Here is a 21,528-nt window from a genome sequence, read left to right on the forward strand (position 1 = left end):
GGGCTTGATTTTCAATAGCCTTCGTCTATTCACTGCCTGTGAGCACAGTCTTTTGAAATGGGGGCCCTTTTGTGCTGGATTTTTTTCTACAGATGCTCCAGTTTGCCTTGATGCACCGCTCCCCAATAAGACCCTACCCAAAATTCTGTTTATCTGCACTATGCTGAATGGCCTGCTAAGCGCCATCTTAAGAATAACGCTGAATAGTCACCAAATAATTACCCGATAAGCTGATAAAAGGACACGGTGGAGTAACAATGGAGAAGCAAGGCGCTCTGGGGTCTGAAAGCCCGTTGGAATGTGTTGTATTATACACATTGTGGTGATAACTAACTAACAAGTTGCTCTGATGAGCGCCGGACTCTTTCGTCTACAGCTATTCAGCATGGGCCACTCTGCGGAAATGTTGTTCTCCGCACAGCAGACCGTAGTTGGCATTCTTTCAGTTTGCTCTCGGACATATTAAAATGGAGGACGCTCTACCCAAGAGAGTGTCTGTGGCCTTCGTGAACCTAGTGCGGCGAGTCAGTCCTCCTTTGCGCCCTTGTGCGACTGCTTTGGGAACCTCTTGGCGAGTCTGTAGTCAAGGTAGGCGCTGAGACAAGACCACAAAATGAAGCGGGTCAGTATTATGAAAACCAGCAAGCCCATCAGGATTGAAGACTCCATACTGGCTGCGGGTGGATATAAGGGATGTGTTGGAAGGCTGGATTCTACAACAGCGCGTTCCCGCTGGAAGGCCACAACGCTGCAGATCTGTACATTTCCAAAATGGTCTCCCTAAATGTGATATAACAGTACAGCTGACAGATTTGGGACCTGTAATGTACCATGAAGTCAAGAGAAGCCCCAGTAACTCGCTCATAAAGAATTAACAGCTCTCCCGCTCACAATGACTGTATTGTCGGTAGACATTCGAGAAAAAAAAGAAATAAGACCATAAAGCCGCTCCAGCCCCCTACCCCTGATGTCTCTGAAGTTCAGACTTTTTTTCCCTCCTCTTTTTTCCGATGCTGACGTAATCTCAAAATATCTTCAGCGGCAGCTGCTCGGCGAATCTGGGCACCCTCCTCTTCTTTTTTTTCCTCTTTTCCCTTTTCCTTTTTCTTTTCAGCAGCACACGCAGCAGTTTGCAGCTCAGGGCAGACAATCGCGCCTTTTATTTCGCCAATTAGCTATCACTTCAAGAGACGCGGCGCTGCCCGACAGGCCCTTAAGAATGGTCTTACAGGAAACGAACACTGAATTTTTTGGGACAAACTGAAAGAGAGGGGAAGAAAAAAAAAATCAGAGCATAGAAATCACTGAAAATGCGTGTTCTAGTCAATTAGCCCATCTATCCTGCTTTATTCTCCGGAGCCAAACCCGACAAACCACAGAAGCAGTGTTCACACTTTTGGAAGATTAGTTTAGACTGTTTTTTTTTTTTTTTAGACAGCCGCCTCAAAGGGAAACGGAGCTTGTTATAGGAAATGTCTGGGAGTTATTAAAACAAAAAGAAAATCACACGTCTCTTGTGTTTTTGTCAGTTTTTGTTTTTCCTGTCCAACCCCTCTTACCCTGTGCAAGGGGGCCTATTCAGAAAACACTTTGTTCCCTTAGAATTGGTGGCCGCGCTTCCTGGCCCGCGCCCAAGGTGTACCCGAGGTGCATGACAAGGAAGCGGCGCATGTATTTGCTCAACATAGTCGTTCGGGCCCGACCACAGGCTGTGACGCTTTTATCTGAGCCCATGACCGGGGTGCGCAGACAAGGACGTGGGAGCGTGCGCATGCGCTGTGCCAAGAATCGAGTGAGCTAGAGGCTGTATGCAAGGGTCCCGTGGTGCACGGGGCCCATCATTAAGGGGTACCCTGCTGAGCCTGTGAGGCTGTATACCCATGATATACCACAATCTCAGGGGCCACTCACGTAATTGTGAAGGCCGTCCATCTTTTATGCTTCAAGGGAGCACTTCAGGTTCATGGAGGTAAGGCGTTAAAGGGATGTGCATGCTCAGTAGAAAAGTAAATAAATCTATTATGTATATGAAACATGAAACACTGATTAATGCTGGGGAGTCAAAATCTTCCTAACGGAGCGGCAACCGGTTGATTTAACTTTTCAAGAGAACGATTGAAGGGGCCATCCGATGAATGATGTCATAATATGTCCCAGAACCTCATCAAAGGAATACATATTATAGAATGTTTATTAATGGTGATTTTTAGAGATGCAGGTCTTGGTAAAGACAACTGTTCTGTGCCTTCCACTGGCCAGCCTCTTTAATTACAAGGCCAGGTTAACTATGAATCCATGTCAAGGAGACATCATAGTTCCACACCATGGCATGGTGCCCATAAACCATCATGACCTGGCACCGTAGTCGTGGTGAACTATAGTTGACTGCATTGTTAATAGAAAGATGGTGCCTCTATGACATGTCATCAAGGATAATGTTTCCTATCTTGGGCTTTCATGTGGCAACCTAAGTCATTCTGGATGTTGTGGCCTGCATTTGCTTCCATTGACTTGTGCCCTTTTTGTCATCTCGGGGTTAACCGTTAAGGTGATATTTACAGCCCACATTTGCAGGCCTTCGACCTCTTGGTTTATGGTGCCCCAGACACCCTCAATGACAATGCAATATAAGCCAATATTACACAGTTACCGGTTGTGTGTGTGTGCGCGTGCATGCATGTGTGAGTGTGTGTGTCTGTGTGTGTGTGTGTGTGGGTGTGTGTTATAATATTGGGCACCTTCTGACTGCATCTCAGGACTGTGGTACTCATTAGTTATTTAAACATTATTATATGTAACAAGTGATTTGATTAATGATATCAATTAACATGTCATGAGTATTGTAACATGCAAAGGCATGAGTGCAGAATGTTAGTACTCTGCTTGTTCATTAAAACACTGTTTACTCAGAATAAGAGACATTTTTCTGACATTGATAAGGACGATATTTGAAGATTTAGAGAACATTTGTTGTCAGTTTGGCTTTTTAGTGCACTAAGCATCATTTCTGTAACAAAACAAGTCCCTCATCTCATTAATTGCTAAAGGCGATGTATTCAGTCGTACAGCTTTGACTCCAGCAAGATGGCTTTCCGCGTCCCATACTTTTGTCATAAAAACAGAACATTAAGGCTCTAGTTGTTCATAAGAACACTGTGGTGAAGCAGCAGTAGAATATCCTGGAGGTCAAGGGAACCCCATTACCTTGGGCCACTTCTTTTAAAAAAAGAGAAGGGGGGTACAAAGCCTCCCCCGAGCCTGTATAGGCTCTGAATACCGCATCCCCAGAGCCGATATACTTAATAGGGGACGAGGATGAGGAGCAATGCCAGCTCCAGCAGCACCCAGGGTGGGTGCATGCAGGGAGCTGGCAGGCCCACGGGAACCCTAGGGCAGGCCCACGGGAGCCCTAGGGCACCCCCAGTAACCCCCAACATACAGTTTGGTGGGTGCCTTAGGTGGGCACCAGGGCACTCACCTAGAAACACCGGAGGCCCAGGGTCCCTAGGGATACAATAACTTGGAGAGGGGGCCATACGCCCCTACCCTTTATAAAAACAAGCATTGGCATAGCCAATAGGTCTCGCCTTTGGGACCTTATAAGTGTTTTGCCAGACCTATTGGCTTTGCTAATGTGTTTAGGCTTCGTTGTAGAGCAGTGTACCTATTGTGCAGCATGTTGAGAAGTTATAAGACAGTAATAATCATTTTTGTTGCCTTGTATAGCCATCCTGTGAATGATGTCACAATAGGTCTCAGACCCATGGCCTACATAATCAAAAATTGTTGGCGATTGCTGGATATGTAGTGCCAGTAATAGGTAAAGAGAACTGTTTTTCCCTTCCCTGGATGGCCCCTTTTAAGTGCTAATGAGGTTGATCTTTTCCCAGCCAGTAGTTATTGTCGCAGATAGTGTTTTTAGTAAAGCACTTTCACTCACCCCCTGGGTCTTTTGTGCGCATTTAACCCCTTGAGTGCCCCGCCCTTTCCCCCTCCTGTGCTGGCCCTTTCATTAGCGGGCGGGGTCCATGACGAGATAGTCTCGTCATGGGCACAGCGCAACCGCGCTCCATGACGAGACTATCTCGTCATGGGCACAGAAGGGGTTAAAAAAACCTCTTAAATATAAACATAGATGCGCAGATAGACACACACAAACGTGCAAGCACAGAGCCATAGAACCATGCATGCACAGACAGACATGCACACATTTGGAAAAACAACCACCTGCAGCCGCTTACAGTAATAGATGCAACCACACAAGCATAGGAGAGGCAAATGCCATTGGGGAAAAGCTATAACATAGCAGTGAAAGGCGCCGATTTTAGAGCTGGGGAACAAAGTTTGATTTTTGGCACTTAAACCAGTGGCAAAATAGGTTCAAGGGGACCCATTAATCTGGGATATAGAGGCACCAGGAGGATGGGAGGAACGGATCTCCCTTTACGCAGATGATGTTCTCTTGTACATTGCACTCCCTCACTCTTCCATTGTTCGTGTAATGCAGGTGTTTTGTATTTTTGATGATCACTCTAGGTACACAATCAATTGGTCCAAGTCCGTGGTGTATCCCCTGTCCGAGCAGGCTCCCCGCCTGCCTGAGGACTGTCTAGCCCCAGTGTGCCGGGAAGGGTTCTAATATTTAGAGATATACATAGCACAGGACCCATCGGAGTTCCATAGGAAGAAAATTGAGCCACAGTTGGAAAGACTCAGCGGAGATAAGACACACTGGGATTCCTGCCACTGACGTTAATAAGCAGAGCATTTTTTTCAGATGATGTGCCTGCTGAGACTGCTCTATATCATGCAAAACACACCCTACCGGATTCCACCAGCTGTACTTAGGGGCATTGATCAGGAGGTCCGTAAACTGTTGCGGAAAGTGGATCCCCTAGGGTAGCATTGGGCAAACCACAGCGAGGGGTGTACGATAGAGGGTTGACCGTCCCTGATGTTTTAAAATATTATTGTGCCTCTCAACTCTTGGTCGTGAACGACTGTCTGTTTGCCAATCACCAAGACCAGGCTTACAGGGTGGACAAGGTGGCCATGGGTCGGGTGGGTATGGGGGCCTCCAGTATGGTTCAGTGGGAGTGCACAATTAGTAGTATATTTGTGGAAGGAGGCCACCCGTTGGTTTGGCTGGAAGGGTAAACTGACCGTTCTAACGCCACTTTGGCTCAGCAGCGCACTGCTGTCAGAAATAGGGAAGCTGACAGGGTGCCAGAAGTGGGAACTCATTAGTGTAGAACATCTGGGAGATATTTGAAGGAAGCAAGCCTACATACTATTTGCTGACCTCCAGAGGGAATTCAACCTGGCAGGGAAAAAGTCATCAATGCATAAATGTGAGTACAATCAGTTTCAGGGGTTTACCTTCTGGGATTCGAGGTATAGTGGGCCAAGGTCTGAAGTCACCTGCAGTTCTTCTGGAGCTGCCCGGGTTTCACAGGGAGTGAGGTGCTGGTGAGGTTGTAGCTGGGCTGGATGCGCGGTGAATGTGGGCCACCTGAAAGCAGGCTGAACAGGGGGACTCAGGGACAAGTCTCAGAGCTCCCAAATGGAGGCTTGGGTTGCAAGGGTGTTGGGGCAGGGGGACACTGTCGGTACTTTGGTCCCCGGCCATGCTGCTCGGGTCCTGAGGTGTTAGGTTTTCTGGGCTGGATGTGCAAAGATGCTCCTTGTGGTTAGGGACAAACCCCAGGAGGTCAGAAACTTATCTAAGGTGGCTGGCTTGTTGAGAGCAGTCAATCAACACACTAGTGGTCTGTAGGTTTTCAGGGGGCACCTCTAAGATGCCCTCTGGGTGCATTTCTTAATAAATCCAACGGTAGCATCAGTGACAAGATGTTTGGTACTAAACATGTGGGCGTGCAGTGAAGCCATCATGTAGCTGGGGAACTCGTAATCACAAGTGTCAAGCCCATGCACTTGGGACGGCTTCCCTGGGCACTTGTGGTATCTAAGAGTGAACTCAGATATCATAGGGACACATCAACTCATGCAGGTATGCCCTCACCTGGTTACAGTGAACCCTGCCTTGGGCTGTAAGGCCTGCTGTAGGGGCTAACTTACCTATACCACCTGTAGTACTTTTCAGGCATGGCACACAGGGATGTGTGCCATGTCAACTCTTTGCTTGTTCTCTGCACCAAGACACATAGGCTGCAATGGCTCTGAGACAGCAATTCTAAAATAAAACAATGTTCTTGTATGGTTTTATTTTAAATTTGCTGGCTCTTAACCAGCAGTGTTGGGAGGGGCAGGCCAAGGTATAGGAGGGGGGAGGAGGAGTGCTGGTGCACTCCATTCCCTGACTACTCATGTGTGTGTTGGCCGGCTGTCTCCAGCTGACCAAAACATCACATGTGCACTTCGATTTTCTCCAGCCCAGCTGCATTGAGCAGCCCGGCTGGAGAAACCCCACAGGCTCCCCGATCAGAGCAAGGCGTCTTTCCTGCCTGCTCGGACCAATCCATGCGTTGATCTTCAGCGTGGGGATTGGACAGGGAGTCTGTCCTGGGGGCTGCTGGGACCAGCAGACGAGAAGAGTATAGGCAGCGGGATGAGACGCAACGCTGGAGGTAGGCGGCGGCAAAAGGTATGTTTTATTGTTATTTCTTTATATTTTGGTCCCCTCGCGACGCCTCCTGTGCAACCCCACCCACACTACCACCCTTTGTTTATGGCGGCCACTACTGTAAAATGGGCACTTCCCTACACTCAACAAGACTTAATATGGATTTTTATAAATTGCATAAAGAGATAAAAAAATTGTACAGAGAAATTGGAAAATACTGCTAATGAATGATGAGTTAAGAGACAAACTGCTAAACTCTCCACAAATGACATATGGCAAAAAATTTCATCAGTAGCAGATATAATAATAATCCACATTTGTAAAGCGCGAACAATCATCCGTAAGGGTCTCTAGGCGCTGGGGGCCGTCGGGAAGATTAAGTAAGCTATTGCCCAGAGTCACATGGTGCTGGACTAATCTGCCTCCGGCGCCGGGGATCGAACCGTGACCCCCAGATTCCTTCGCCCTGGCCGCGGCGCCACACCTCTTCCTCTTGACCTCTAGTGATTCAAAGCTTATACGAAAGGAACCAGGCAGGAACCAACCAGAACAAGAATGTCTTTTGGAAATGCTCCACATCAAAGGCATGCAGGCATGGCATGAATATAAACATTGTTGAACCATCAAATGGGAAAATGAAAACCATCAAACAACATATAACATAGGAAACAGACCATGTTCTATATGTATTGCAATGTACTTGCAAAAAAACGGTATGTAGGAAGCACCACAAATAAAGTGAAACTCAGAACCTGCATCACCTTAGAGCTATAAAAACAGGGATTTCAGCTACCCAATGGCTAAATACGTTTGGGGGGAAATGCAGGGAATACAGAGTATCTAAGGTACTAGGAAATTCCACTCATCGAGAACTCATGGAGACGAGGTAAACAGAGAACTAAAATGAACAAAAGCAGAATCTATAATGATCACCCTGATGGGCAGAGAGGAACACTGGGGCCATAACAAAGATATAGATCTGTATGTACATTTACAGTAGAGAGGGCTTCAGATAAAGGCTGCCAACAACAAGAATAGATTTTTAAAAGGAAGATCTCATCCCATTACATGAGAATAAGGACAGAAATGAAAATGTGGGTCTCAATAATTAAATCAGATATCCATGAAGTAAAATAAGACGAATTTATAAGAAAGGTTATGGAATCCCACATTGTTGAAATAGATGACTACACATAAAACTCTTAAAAATAAGAGAATATGTTATCTTGAGTACTATCAGAAAAGTGCCTTGAAGAAATTAATATGAATAGAGCAAAGAGTGTAAATATGCAAATGGGTAATAATGGAAGGATTTCTTTTTCACTTGAATGGAAAATAATATATAAAGGATTGTGATGTACAAATGACAAAGCGCTCTATAAGAACTGATATCCTATGATATTTAAGTGACATGTGAACGGGATTACTTATCCTGGGATGTGGACCCCAGACCTCATAAGCCTCAGGGAAGGGGGCTGCACGCCTCCTCCCCCTTTTTATTAAATTTGCCCTTGAGGGATGGGGTAATCGGGTCAAAAATGTCTCGGGAAGAGCGGCTGGACTCCCCCTCCTCTTATTAATTGACTATGGCCTGGGAGGATGGGGCCCCTATGACCTGATAAGATTCGGGGGTGGGGGTGTGCAACCCCCATACCTTTTAAAGAAAAAACAGCCTGTGATTCCTGGGCCATAAGGAAGCTCAAGAATGGGGGCCACACTGCCCCCTTCCCTTTCCTTATTGGTTTGGCCCTGGGGCCTTATAAGGCTTGCAGAAGGGAGCCGCACAGCAAACCTACCCTTTTTAATTGGCTTTGGACCCAAAGGATAGAGTATCCTAAGGTCAATTAAGGGTCGGGCTGCACCCTCCCTCCCTTCATCTATATGTTTTGGCCCAGGGTGGCGTTGGCTGCCTCTGCAGGGTTTGATACAGGCTCTGTAGACAACCCTCCAGTGCGCACTGCGCAAGCCATGGGTGGAGGGGCGTGTTGGATTGTGTATGATAATACAATATTATTTACATTAATAACAAGCATTTGCAATGCAATAGGTCTCGCATTTACGCGAGTTTAAGCTATTGGCATTGTAAATGACAATGCCTTTTAGTAATGTTTTAAAAACGAAAACAAAAATAAAAGGCATTGTCATTTGCAATGTCAATAGCTCAAACACGCGTAAATGCAAGACCTATTGCATTGCAAATGTTTGTTTTTTATTCTGAACAAGCTCTTCCCATAAGTGTTTGTGTTCTGTTTGGGTTTATTCAGCCCGGCACCCGCTTCCCTGCTCATATGTCATCATTGCGGCCCCACCTCCCGCTCTAGTGCTTGTTGCCCCAGTTATTTGCTACGTCCGCCCCTCACACCTTCTGCCACATTAATTGTTTCATTTAGCACTGCCTCCGTCCCAATCTCTCACCCCTCCCGCCACGTTACTGGATTCATTTAGCACTGCATCAGACCTTGTCACATGACGCGTTCCAGAAAGATTTCACGTAAACACTACTTTGAAAGAGATCTCCCGCAAGCTTCATCTTTCATCATTCAGTGCACTGTTGCTTTCAAGATAACACAATGCATGCCTTTAGGCACACTTTCCCTTTAAAAAATGTCTTATTCCTGCGTTTTTTAAAATGTGCATTCCAGCTTCTTACCATAGCAGACCCAGACACCTTTTCGTAGCAGCCAGTTCTACAACTTGCGTTCTGAGGGGGATCCTGGAAAAGGCGCGGGCTGACTAGGACGCGCCGCCATTATGGCGGTCGCACCAGTCACCGGCCACCTAGAAGGGGGAGGGAGGCCGCGTCAGCGAGTGACGCGGCACTCCCCCCCCGCAACAACCAATAGGGAAAGGTGTTGTTTGTGCGCCGGAAGCACTCCCGTGCTTCCGGCGCAGACACGTCCAGCTTGCGTCCAGGCTGACCGGTCTCAGCCGGTCGGCCTGGGCGCCCTGTTTAAAAATAGGTGGTGGGGAGCAGAACAGTCTCTTGTTCTTCCTCCCCACAGATAGGGTCCCCAGGCCGGCTGCGGACCCGTAACCTTTCTTTCTTTTGTTTTTCAGGTACTGCGTTCAAGGAAGATTTTATCTGTGGTCGGAGCGGTCGTCGATGGTCATAAGGATCCCGGTGACGGACGGTTACTGCGGCGAAGGAGGAAGGTCTTATCTGCACCGACGGTGGACCCGAGGAAGGTTTCAGTGCGGTGCGGTTTCGGTCGAGCGCGAACTCGCAGTGTTGCAGGCGGGTCCGTGGGCTGGGAGGTCGTCGTGAAAGACGGTAGGCGCGGCGGTTCGCGGGGGGTGTAGATTAATGATTAAGGCCTTTGGCGCTTAGTAACCCAATGCGCTCTCAGGGTTCGATTCCCATTGTTTCCGTTCAGTGAGTTCTCTGGTAGTATCAGGGCGTTTGAGTCAGCTGTTGAAGCGCCGTGTGTAAGCGCCGTATTTAAGGAAGCGCAGCGTATGGGGCTTGTATCGGGTGAGTGCATTTGTGCAGGCTGGTAATCAAACGGAGTCACTGTTGCCTAATGGTTAAGGTATTGAGAATTTTACCCTCAAGCTTACAGGTTCAATCTTCATTGATTCGGTTCAGTTAGATCTCGTGTAGGGGGAGAGTCACTGTGACCTAATGATTAAGGTCTGAGATTATTACTCTCAAGGTTACAGGTTCAATTCCATTGATTCTGCTCAGTTAGAGTTTAGCAGAAAGAAAAGTGGGTCTGGCCTAATGATTAAGGTCTTAGACTCGTACCCTGGTTAGGGGTTTCACTCCCAAAATTTTGCACGATTACTGGGGGCTCAGTTGTAAAGTGTAGGCAATGGTATTTACCCCTGTAAGGTTAGGGGATATCTAAAAGGTGTCTGTTTTTTAAGTTGGAATTTCGTTAATATTCCCTTTATAAACTGCCCACAGAGCTCTGTTGAACTACCTGTGACTGGGCTTCTATCTCACACACTTTCTGTTCTCTAGTGCTCCAACCAAGATACTGTTCTGTGGCTCTCTGGTTACACACAAATCTCTGTGGTGCATTAGGTTCCATAATGTACAACAGTGCATTTCCCACTGATTCATTTACCTTGTATTTATCTTTTTATTTAACCGGTGCATTATTTAATATGTCGTTACCTAAAGATGAAAGACCAAAAAAAAACATATTTAGTTGTGTTAGTCACGCCTTCGGCACCCGCCCCCATTGCTAGAACCATCTTAGTTCACATTCTTTTTTTTAATGCACTTCGACCGCTACCCAGAACTTTTTAAAATTATAAGCGAATGTTCACCGTCAGTTTACACATTACATAAACTTGCAGAAACCTTTCTGGTATGTGCAAGGTGCTTTTCCACATGGTTTGTTTTCGGAGCTTTTTCGTGTTGGCCGCTCTATAAATGGGTGGTGAAAACAAAAGTACTGGAATAAAATGCGTTTTCAACATTCGTATTGCTATCTTCTGCCCTTACGCTGCGGCAGCAACCAACCCATGCGGCAACTACCATCCACCCCCACTAGCTGATTATTCAACACTGAAGCAGATCAGCTTTGCACTGAAAACACACTGCGCATGCCCAAAGTGCGTACTCCAATCGACATTAAAGGCACAATATCGTTTTCAGCCTATCAGAACCGAAGGCCGAATCTTTGAAGGTCTGGCTTCCACATAACTAAACACCGACGGAGTAGCTAGCAGAACATGAACAGTTGCCACAATAAAGGGAATGTAAACATTTACATTAAAACGTAACACTACTGGGAGGTTTGTCATAAAACGAGGAGTTGATTTTGTGAATTCTATAAATCCCTAAAAAACGTTAAGTCTATTTTCCAGGTTTCTATGTTATTAGTTTTGTCATACATTTCTAGCTCCTCGTTTCCTCCTGTGCCGGCCAGCCTCCCCTTTTGCCCTGCTTGGCCATTTTGGAATTGTGTACTTAAAATGGAATGGAGGCAGGGTCAAGCTTCAGAGACTGCTGTGCGTTTTACAACCAATTCAAGTTAGAAATTGGCCACGCTCACATTAGCATTGTTTTCTAGCCTCTGTTGTTAACTACTGTGCATCTGACCTTTATATATTTTTAATTTTAAGTAATTTGTTGCATCGCATAAGAAAAAGAGCAGGGGAGAGGATGTGGTCTCAGGGCTAGATTGCCGACTTTGGAGCTGGGAAAGCAAGGTTCGCGCCTCGGGGTCGACTCCATATCCTGTGATTCTGGGCAAATCACTTAATCTCCCCATGCCTACCAAAACAATGAATGTATCCTTGTATAACGTAACTGGGGCTCTTGTAATGCGCTCCAATACCTTTGGCTCGAGTTCGCGCTATATAAATCTGCGAAAAGAAAAAGAGCCCTACTTCGATATACTGGCATTTAATTTTCTCTGTGGCTGTATGATCGACTTAACTTCCAAGTGTAGCAGCAGAACTGATGTTATTAGCCTATTCTAAACATGTTCGCTTACCAACTTGTAGCTAGCGGTTGCCTCCAGGGGCCGCAGTTGGAACAAACTGAGAGGTGTCAGGGTGTGCAGCAACAACTGCTACAAGCAGATAAATGGGGGGACTCTATTTTTAGGTGATGGCCCTCGTTTCCTCCGTCACTCTCCCCAACAAGGAAGCGGCGTTATTATAAAGCAGCATCTGGGTACGTGTACACAAGGGGCAGCTCCTTGAAATGAGCAGCGATCCCTGCATGGGTAAGTGGCTGCCGTGACAGCCCGGCTTCTCGTTCTCGCTCAGCTCTCCTTTGTGTTGGGTTAAACAATCAATCCTTCAGAGACTGGCGAATGTACATCACCGACCTTTGAAAAAGCAAAGCGGCCAAACCTCTGCGTCATCCTCAATTAAGGTGTGATGGTGGCTGAGCACTTTTCCTGGCCAGAAATAATGATGGCGCTTGTTTTTGCCTTCATTAATAGTTCACATTGTGATTCTCCTCCAGTTATTGATGGTATGGCGGTGGCAGTGACGCAGCGCATTGCCAAAGTGAAAAATGTTGAGAGGAAAAGATGGAAAGCCAAGTAGATACACAAATGGTGCGCTTTACCCCGCGTTGCTCGGCAATCGCATGTAATTATATTCTGCAGGGCATATCTCTGTGAACATCGAAGAGGAAAGCGTAGCAGCAGATCGTAGAATATTGTTTGCCCGTTAGACTTGCTTCTGTGTGACGAAGATGGTACCGTAACACGATGAAGATACAAACAGTAGAGTAGAAATACAGATTACCTTTGTATGTGCAGTGGAGCGACGCATCGTTGAGTGCAGACTTCCCTAAAACAAGCCCTCACCAAAAGGAACAAGCTGTCGCCATTACGCACACAGCAGTGTGTTTAGCATCGCGCTTTCACTTTAAGTGAAACTGAAAGCGCGATGCAAACACAAGTTACAGTTCGATCCCTTGTCTTTATGGGGCCATGCGTTTCTAAACACATGGCCCCATAAAGATAAGAAAGTGCTTCACGTCAGCCGTGAAGCAGGCCACCGAGTCGACTCGGAGGCGAAAAGGCGTCCCCAGAAAACCCTAATTTCCAATTGCAGGCCACCGTTTAGCAAAAACGGTGACGCCGGCCAATGGAAATGAGTGGCGGGGCTTAAAGCCCTCTTCTGAAAGTCCTCTCCTACTAAATCTCTCGCGAAGGCGGAGCAGGGCTCTGCCCTGCAACGCCACACGAGACCTTAAAAACTAGAAATTCACTGGAAAAAAAAGGTTAAAGTATCGTTACAGTTTAGTGTGATTAAAAGATGTTTGGATGTAAATAAACCTTAGAAATTTACTTGAAAAAACAAAGGTTAAAGTAACATTATAGTTAGGGGATTAGGTCAGTGACAAAACCTTTTTAACTCAAAAGAAATCAGAAATGAACCATTTATAGTTTGCAGAGTTAACTATAACTAGCACCCCACATGCACTGCTTATGACCTCACATATTATAACTCTAATTACATGTTCTATGACATCATTTATGCCATCACTGATGGCATCTCAAATTACATCATTGATGATATCACTGATGACATCATCCAAGCTTCTTTGTACACAGTACTCTATAAACTAGTATGGCATTTGAAGCCTGAAAAAAGAACAAAACAGACCAGAATAATACGAAGCATTGACCCTATATCATACAATACACGGGTAGCCTAGTTCACATTAATAATCAACCACAGATAAACCCCCTACTGCACACAGTGTTTGTTCGGTATACAACTGATCAGAGAAAAATAAGTTACTGCAGATTCTCAATTTCTGTTTCATGACTAATGTCCTACTATGAACAGCTTTTTGCTGTATCAAACCCTTCACAGTCACCGAACCTACAGTGAGAAATGTAGTGTACATGAGTAGAAAAATGGATACTGTAAACAGTGTTTACTCTATGGAGAGAGTTTACTTTGTACTACACTGTTTGCCGACAGTGAAACTCTCATGAGAGATACATACCATAACATGAACTCTATAGAGAGAGTTTACTTTGTACTACACTGTTTGCCGACAGTGAAACTCTCATGAGAGATACATACCATAATACCATGTATTTGTAAAGTGCATGTTCTCCCAGATGAATATCTTGGTGCTGAATAACAGATTTTTACTACCCAACTCAATGGTACTCATTTATCGACCTCAGAAGAATGAAGGCTGAGTGGGCCCACCGGGATTTGAACCATGAGGTCAAACACAGGCTCCTACAGTGGACGCATTAGTCCACTTTGCCACCAGACCCACTACACTACAGAGTGTTAAGAAGTATCTACTAAGAACACTGTACACTCTAAGCAACACTTGTCAAAACAGACATTACTCACCTGAAATAACCATGGTCTGAAGGTGCTATAGATTATACTACCTACAGCATTCATACGATGGTGAAATCTTTACAGATATCCCATCTTCTGAAGTAAAAGAAGCACATATGCATAGGTTAGTGCCTGGTGCACACAGCTTTCAACGTTATGTAGAAATTATCATGCTTAGACAATTCATTCTAATAACTCAAGGCTGCTTACAATAATTAGAAGATACTATGCAGAATATTTGCCCTTTTGGAAACTTTTTCTGCAGAACCAGAAAACCTCTGTGGAACATACTGGACATAAGTCGTTAACTGTCATCTGCACACAGAGACACCTTTCAATACAAACATTTTTAATGTGTTCATTACCTGTACACTCCTATGATGCATTTTTTAACCACTCACACCCATTAGCTGGACACAGGCAGTAAAAAATTAGGTAGAGAAGTAATATGGTAGTTAGCCGCCACTATGTAAATTATAAAATAAATAAGCAAACTCTTTGAATGATGTCATAAGTGATGGCATTCGAGATGTCATCAGTGATGTCATAATGATGTTATAGAATATGTTATAAGTGATGTAATATGTGAGGTCATAAGCAGTGCATGGCAGGGACACAAGTTACAGTTAGCTCTGCAACTATAAATGGTGAATGTCTGTGGTTTTTTGAGTTCAAAACATTAATGGTGTCACTGACATATTTATCTAATTATAACATTACTTTAACCTTTGTTTTTTTCAGTGACAAATATATATGCTATACCCTTTAATGCTTAGAGTGCCATATAATTTGTATACAAAAGAAAGCAGAGAACTCTGGTTAGTTCCTAAGTTTAGCTGTAGAGCAGCTTATATATAGAGCATCCTACAACACCAGCGACACTCTGAATCTGCTCACCTCAAATGTCTGTTTTCCTACCAAAGTTTTTAAGCAGAAGATTAGCCCAGTGCCATCCATGCTGAGCTGGAAAGGGGCAACGTATTTTGCCATTTCTACAGCAAAGTCTTTAAGCATAGGATTGGCTAGAACCCTCTATAACAAGCTGCAAAATGACAAACAGCCTCTTAACACTCCAGCTCAAACAGGAGGTCCCCCAACTGACCAATCGGGTCACTTCTGGAGGACTGGATTCAAAGCACGCAGGTCTGGTCTTCCTTAAGGTTTTTCACCCAGCAGGGCAGCCCTTCTGATTATGTACTGGTCGGGGTACTGGGGATGTCACATTTATACCCAGTGCCAGCCTGTGAGTTGGGAAAACTCTTGCCACTCCCAAACCATTGGAGTTAAAGTTTCCAAGAGTGACCCTACCCACTTTTGCAGCACTTCCTGTGTTTTACTGTAAACTATCCCACAGTGTCCCTCTCTAACTAAGTTCAACATGGCAGAACCTTTCTTCCCCTGGTCAGAGCTCCCAGTGCCCAGGTAGAAATGCAGCTATGTTAATGAGCAAGCCATCCCTTCTGATCACTTCAAACCAGTTTTGGGGCAGCTGCCCCTCCCACTGGGTTTGGGGCCAAGCTGGCTAGTAAGACAAAAGAGAGAGAGGGCCAAGTGTGAGCAACACCAACCAGTAACAGGGTAGGCATTCTTTGAAGTTCAGGAAGGGGCTGGACACAGCCACAAGGACAACTTGTTCAGGAAATTAAAACACACTCACACACCCAAGTCCTTTTGTCCACTGTCTTCGAGCAAACAATATCTCACCAATATCTCACCAAAGGGAAGCCATCAGAAAGTCAGGTGACATTTAAAGCATTACACTTACATGTCCTACTTTTTAAATAACTTAAACCCTGTGCTATGGGCATTTAGAACCTAACTCAGGGGTGACTTATAAATGTTAAAAGTAAAGGCTAAAAGCAAGGCGTAGTTAAAGGCCAGATGCTTAACCCAACAGCTCTGGTGGATGAGAAAAGTCCTTGATCATATAGTTACATCCAGAGGGTCTCAGTACAGTGGCAGCCCAAAGGAAAGGGCTAGCTTTCATCCCCTCTTGGACATGTGAAAGGCCATGTTCATTCTGCCATGTCAACATCGGTCAGGAAGAGGGGCCTTATAAAGTCCTGGCCATATGCTCAGTTGCCATTGCACAAGGCTGACGGATATTCATAGTGGGTTATAACCACATTAAACCAGGACCCTATCGCCAATCTTGAAATCATGTGGGTGAATATATAAGGCCTGATCCACAGGCTTGGGCCTGCAACTAGCCATGTGTATGCATGATCAAAGAGCCTTTTTCTTTGGGTTACGGCCACATTAGCTTAGGGCAGTGTGATCAGGAACCATACTTTCCCGGAGCTCATACACAAAAACCCTTCTCTTTGCATGCTGCCACCTTGCCTCCCCTTTAATGATGATCCTCCTGAGACTGTTGACACAGACCTTACGTTTTGGCCACAGAGACAGCTCCAATACAAAAAGGCCCAGGACGCATCATTTGAGACAGAGTCCACAGAGCGAGAGTCTGGATCGCGGAGTGACGCCGAAGAGGAGGAAACAGCAAGAACGGGAACGCTACAAGAGCTGCTAGGGACCGGGAGAGCAGTGGTCACTCCAAAAGAAGGCGGAGGAGAGGTGAGATGACCCAACAACTCTGAAGGAGCCATGATGGAACACAGAAGGACTATGTACTTTCTTGAAGCCTGGACCCCATCTGACAGACCAGCTGTCCGAGCCACACTCCAGGAGGAGCGTGTCTTATGCAGCGGGTGTTAGAGTCAGGGTGTGGGAAAGATGAGGGAGCAGCATAAAAGAGATTAAGACTGCGGGTCACTCATGAAGGCAGGCATATTCAAGAGTCAAGAGTTGTATTTTTTGTGTATTTTTTGAGATTCTATCTCCCCTCACCCGGTGACTGTACCCTACGGCACCTATAACAACATTGGTGGCTTAAAACAGTCTTACCACCATACTTTATAGTTACTTGGGGCTTTTTTTCTATCCCTCTCCAGTGGATTAAATCATAAATCGAACACTATCCCTGTGAATCTCTAGAATACTGGACATTAGAGCACAGTGAAGGTGAAGGTTTGACCCATAAAGGTAAAGAAAACGTACCTGCTTTTGCTTTGCTTCTCTCCTGAGGGACCAGCAGGGAAATTCCGAAGCCTGGACCTGTAAAGAAGACAGAATTCCCATTGATGCAAAATTCTTCCTATAAAGAAATAAAAAGCACACATAAAAAATTATTATGCTCCCTGTGCCACTTGTTACATGCCCATAAGGAATCACTAACAGAATATCGACTACCTGAATATCAACGTCAAAAATATCGGAGGCGAAAGATCGAGATCTAGAATATCGACATCCTATCTACATTATGGTAAGTACAAAAATATCGAAAACAAAATATCGATGTCAAAAATACCGTTGTTAAAAATATCGTTTGTTACTAAAGTTAAAAAAATAATGTAAAATAAAGTAAATAATACATATAATTAAAATAAACATAGTTAAGAAAATGCAAAATGTTTAAAAATTATAAATAATATATATATAATGTAAAACTAAATTAAACATATACATATATTATATAACATATATACTTACTAATCATTTTTAATGATGATTTTAATAAGGTGAGGCGAGGTGGAGGCTTAGCCATTATATATAGGGATACCTATCGGACCAAATGTGACCCTGTTCACAGCACTAATTGCGAAGCTGTTGCATTTACTATTAATCTTACCCAGAAACAAGCTTTTAAAGGGACACTTGTGTACAGACCTCCAGGAACACGTACTAAATTTTTGGCAGCTCTTACAGAAATTACGGAATCGGTAATAGATTCACCATGCTATACGATTCTTGGGGATTTTAATTTCCCGCTTGAAAACATGGATAATCAAGACACAGTCCAACTCATCGCTGATATGCAGGCAATAGGACTGCAGCAGCTAGTGAGGGGCCCCACGCATAATGCTGGCCACACACTGGATGGTGTATTTACCAACGACCCCAAAATTGAGACATCAGTATTATTTCCTTTGATATGGACTGATCATCAAGCTATAACCTTTAGGATTAAACAGTTACCACTCAAACTTTCTCAGAATAAAGTCCGTCCGCTAGTGGGGGCACGGAGGTGGAATAAGGCAGATATGCCGTATTTTACTAATCTCCTGATGTCATCTATTCCAGAAAACACAGGTGATACTGAGACCATGTCCGCAAATTTTCAGGATTGGATCTTAAAGGCAGCCAACCAAGTTGCACCTGAAAAATATTATCGCCCCAATAGAGCTACGCCATCTGCCCAATGGTACACAGAAGAACTGCGTCTCCAACGCCAATACTGTAGAAACCTTGAAAGGCGCTGGAGAAAAAATTACAGTCCCTCTGCCAAGCAAGAGTATAAGAGCGCTCTAGCTATTTATAAAAAAGCCATTAACACGCAAAAAAATCTTTTTTATACTGGCCAAATTGAACAAGCACATAATTCATCTAGGATGCTTTTTCAAGTCGTGAATTCTCTCTCTAGTCCAAAGGGACCTATAATTGACAACTCGCAGGAACTATGTGACTCATTAGCCACATTTTTTAAAACCAAGATAACGGATATTTATTCTACTTTTTCCAAGGAACAGTTAGGAAAAACTGATGTTACATCCATCATTCATCCAATACCCAGCAACTCCTTTTTTGATCAATTTCAGCCAGCTACTGAAGATCAGATCAGTTCGCTCATCTGTAAGATCAAATCAGGTTCTCCACTTGACCCTTGCCCTCCTACAACAATGAATAAATTACAGAATGTTATCACACAGCCTCTAACTGAAATATGTAACACCATATTTAAATCCGGCGCCTACCCAGAGAGTTGGAAGAAGGCCATTGTTAAACCTTTAATTAAAAAACCTTCCTTGGACCCCACTATTTCGTCCAACTATAGGCCTATTGCTTGCCTCCCTTTTACGTCCAAAATCATAGAGGCCATTATGAATAAACAGCTCTCAGAGTTTATTGAACATCATAAACTCTTAGATGACACTCAGTTCGGGTTCCGGAGGGAACACGGAACTGAGACAGCACTAATTAAAGCCTCAGACGAAATCAGAGAGATTATGGACTTAGGAGGAGCTGCAGTTCTCATTTTATTGGACCTATCGGCGGCCTTTGACACGGTCGACCATACCATCTTGGTCGACCGTGTCGCAACCTTTGGGATCAATCATTTGGCCAAAGACCTTATAGCCTCCTTTTTATCCAACCGCAGACAGGCAGTAAAGCTGGGCAATTACTATTCACCCACTACTGAATTACCTTGTGGGGTCCCTCAAGGATCCTCGCTAAGTCCCACACTTTTTAACATTTATGTTTCGGACTTGGCGAGGGTCATTAAATCTTATGGGATGCGCTTAACTACCTACGCTGACGATACCCAGCTCGTGCTAGCGGTATACAAGAATGGCCCTGTGGTAGCAGCTGGGTTTCAGGAGGGTTTACTGGGTGTACAATCATGGATGCACAGTAACTGCCTGAAACTTAATGCGGAGAAAACTGAGGTTATGACCTTTGGCACAATCCATCCAGAATGGTCTCACATATGGTGGCCTAGTCAGATGGGCCCGCCTCCGATACCAGCAACCAAGGTCAGAAATCTGGGAGTGATTTTTGATAACAAGTTATCTTTTGGATGCCATGTTAACAAGGTCGTTTCGGCTACTTTCTTTGTATTGAAGAAAATAAAAAAACTCTTGCCGTACTTACCAGTCTCTGCAGGAAAAACGCTAGTTACCACACTAGCTTTTTTTAAAATTAGATTATGGAAATGCTCTCTTCCTTGGCACACACAAATACATCTTAAACAAGCTTCAGTCCGTCCAAAACATGGCAGCACGGATCCTGCTTAACATCCCTAGGCGACATTCCACTTCTGCAGCCATACGCCATCTTCACTGGCTAAGGGTTGAGAGCAGGATCAAATTTAAGGCCCTGTGTATAGCCTATAAGGCCATTCATCAAATAGGACCTAAGTTTTTAAAAGAGGCTTTTCAGGTGTACATCCCTAAAAAAAATCTAAGATCAGCAGCTAGCCATCTTTTGACTGTCCCCCGTACAAGAACGGCCACCTGGGGTGACAGGAGATTTTTGGTAACAACGCCTGTGCTCTGGAACTTACTTCCTTTGCACATTAAAACTGCATCCACCCTTATTAACTTTCGCAAATTATTGAAGACCTGGCTTTTTAATCAATGAGAATGCGGTCTGATCTGTGCTGTAATCTGGAGTATCTCGCTGCGCCTAGACACCTTAGGGTATTAGTTGCGCACAAAAAATCTCATCAATAAATAAATAAAAATAAATAAATAAATAACTTACATATATTTTTTAAATATCATACATATTATAAATACATATATACACATTAAACAATAATATAAATGCAAATTAAAAAAAAATATATAACAAATTTTTAAAAAAATACTCTTTTTAATATTAATTACATACTACATTAACTAAAATAATATAAAAAATATTAGATAGCAGAGTTAATAAAATTACTACTCCAACTCAAAACAGTGCAACGATAGGGAAAATTTTGGATAGCGTAGGGTTAAAAATTACTATTCCCCCCCAGTGAGTGCAACATTAGGGAAAGTGTTGGATAGGGTAGGGATAAAAATTACTGTTTCCACTCAAGTGAGTGCAACAGTAGGAAAAGTGTTGAATAGCGTAGGGGTAAAAATTACTATTCCCATCCCAGTGAGTGCAACATTAGGGAAAGTGTTGGATAGCGTAGGGGTAATAATTACTATTCCCACTCCAGTGAGTGCAACAGTATGGAAAGTGTTGGATAGCGTAGGGGTTAAAATTACTATTCCCACTCAAGTGAGTGCAACAGTAGGGAAAGTGTTGGATAGTGTTGGGGTAAAAATTACGATTCCCACGCCAGTGAGTGCAACATTAGGAAAAGTGTGCGATAGTGTAGGGGTTAAAATTACTATTCCCACTCCAGAGAGTGCAACAGTAGGGAAAGTGTTGGATAGCGTAGGGGTAAAAATTACTATTCCCACCCCAGTGAGTGCAACAGTAGGGAAAGTGTTGAATGGCGTAGGGGTTAAAATTACTATTCCCACTCCAGAGAGTGCAACAGTAGGGAAAGTGTTGGATAGAGTAGGGGTTAAAATTACTATTCCCACTCCAGAGAGTCC

At 44.3% G+C, this 21,528-nt stretch overlaps 1 protein-coding gene and 1 long non-coding RNA gene across 3 annotated transcripts in view; both read right to left on the reverse strand.

The window, feature by feature from the left end:
• Positions 1-398: 398 nt before the first annotated feature.
• SMIM38 (small integral membrane protein 38) lies at positions 399-820 on the reverse strand. Its single transcript, XM_085646299.1, has one exon. It carries the CDS (start codon positions 667-669, stop codon positions 526-528), a length of 144 nt encoding a protein of 47 aa, XP_085502425.1. The 5' UTR covers positions 670-820; the 3' UTR covers positions 399-525.
• Positions 821-990: 170 nt separating this feature from the next.
• The window catches only part of LOC146859843 (uncharacterized), a 43,267-nt gene continuing 22,729 nt past the window's right edge, over positions 991-21,528 (reverse strand). Inside the window, exons 3-4 of one of the 2 annotated variants that reach the window (XR_014979058.1) lie at positions 17,432-17,488; positions 991-1,260 (exon numbers count right to left, since the gene is read on the reverse strand). This is a non-coding gene — a long non-coding RNA (uncharacterized LOC146859843). Of the gene's footprint in view, positions 1,261-17,431; positions 17,529-21,528 lie in introns of both variants that reach the window. The other variant, XR_014979059.1, reaches the window with a different exon arrangement.

This window comes from Triturus cristatus, chromosome 3_1 (genome assembly GCF_964204655.1).
Source record: "Triturus cristatus chromosome 3_1, aTriCri1.1, whole genome shotgun sequence".
In the NCBI taxonomy this organism is placed as follows: Eukaryota; Metazoa; Chordata; class Amphibia; order Caudata; family Salamandridae; genus Triturus; species Triturus cristatus.

Excerpts from the sequence above, each read along its gene's own strand:
- SMIM38 (XM_085646299.1), bottom strand. The coding sequence starts at position 669 with ATGGAGTCTTCAATCCTGATGGGCTTGCTGGTTTTCATAATACTGACC.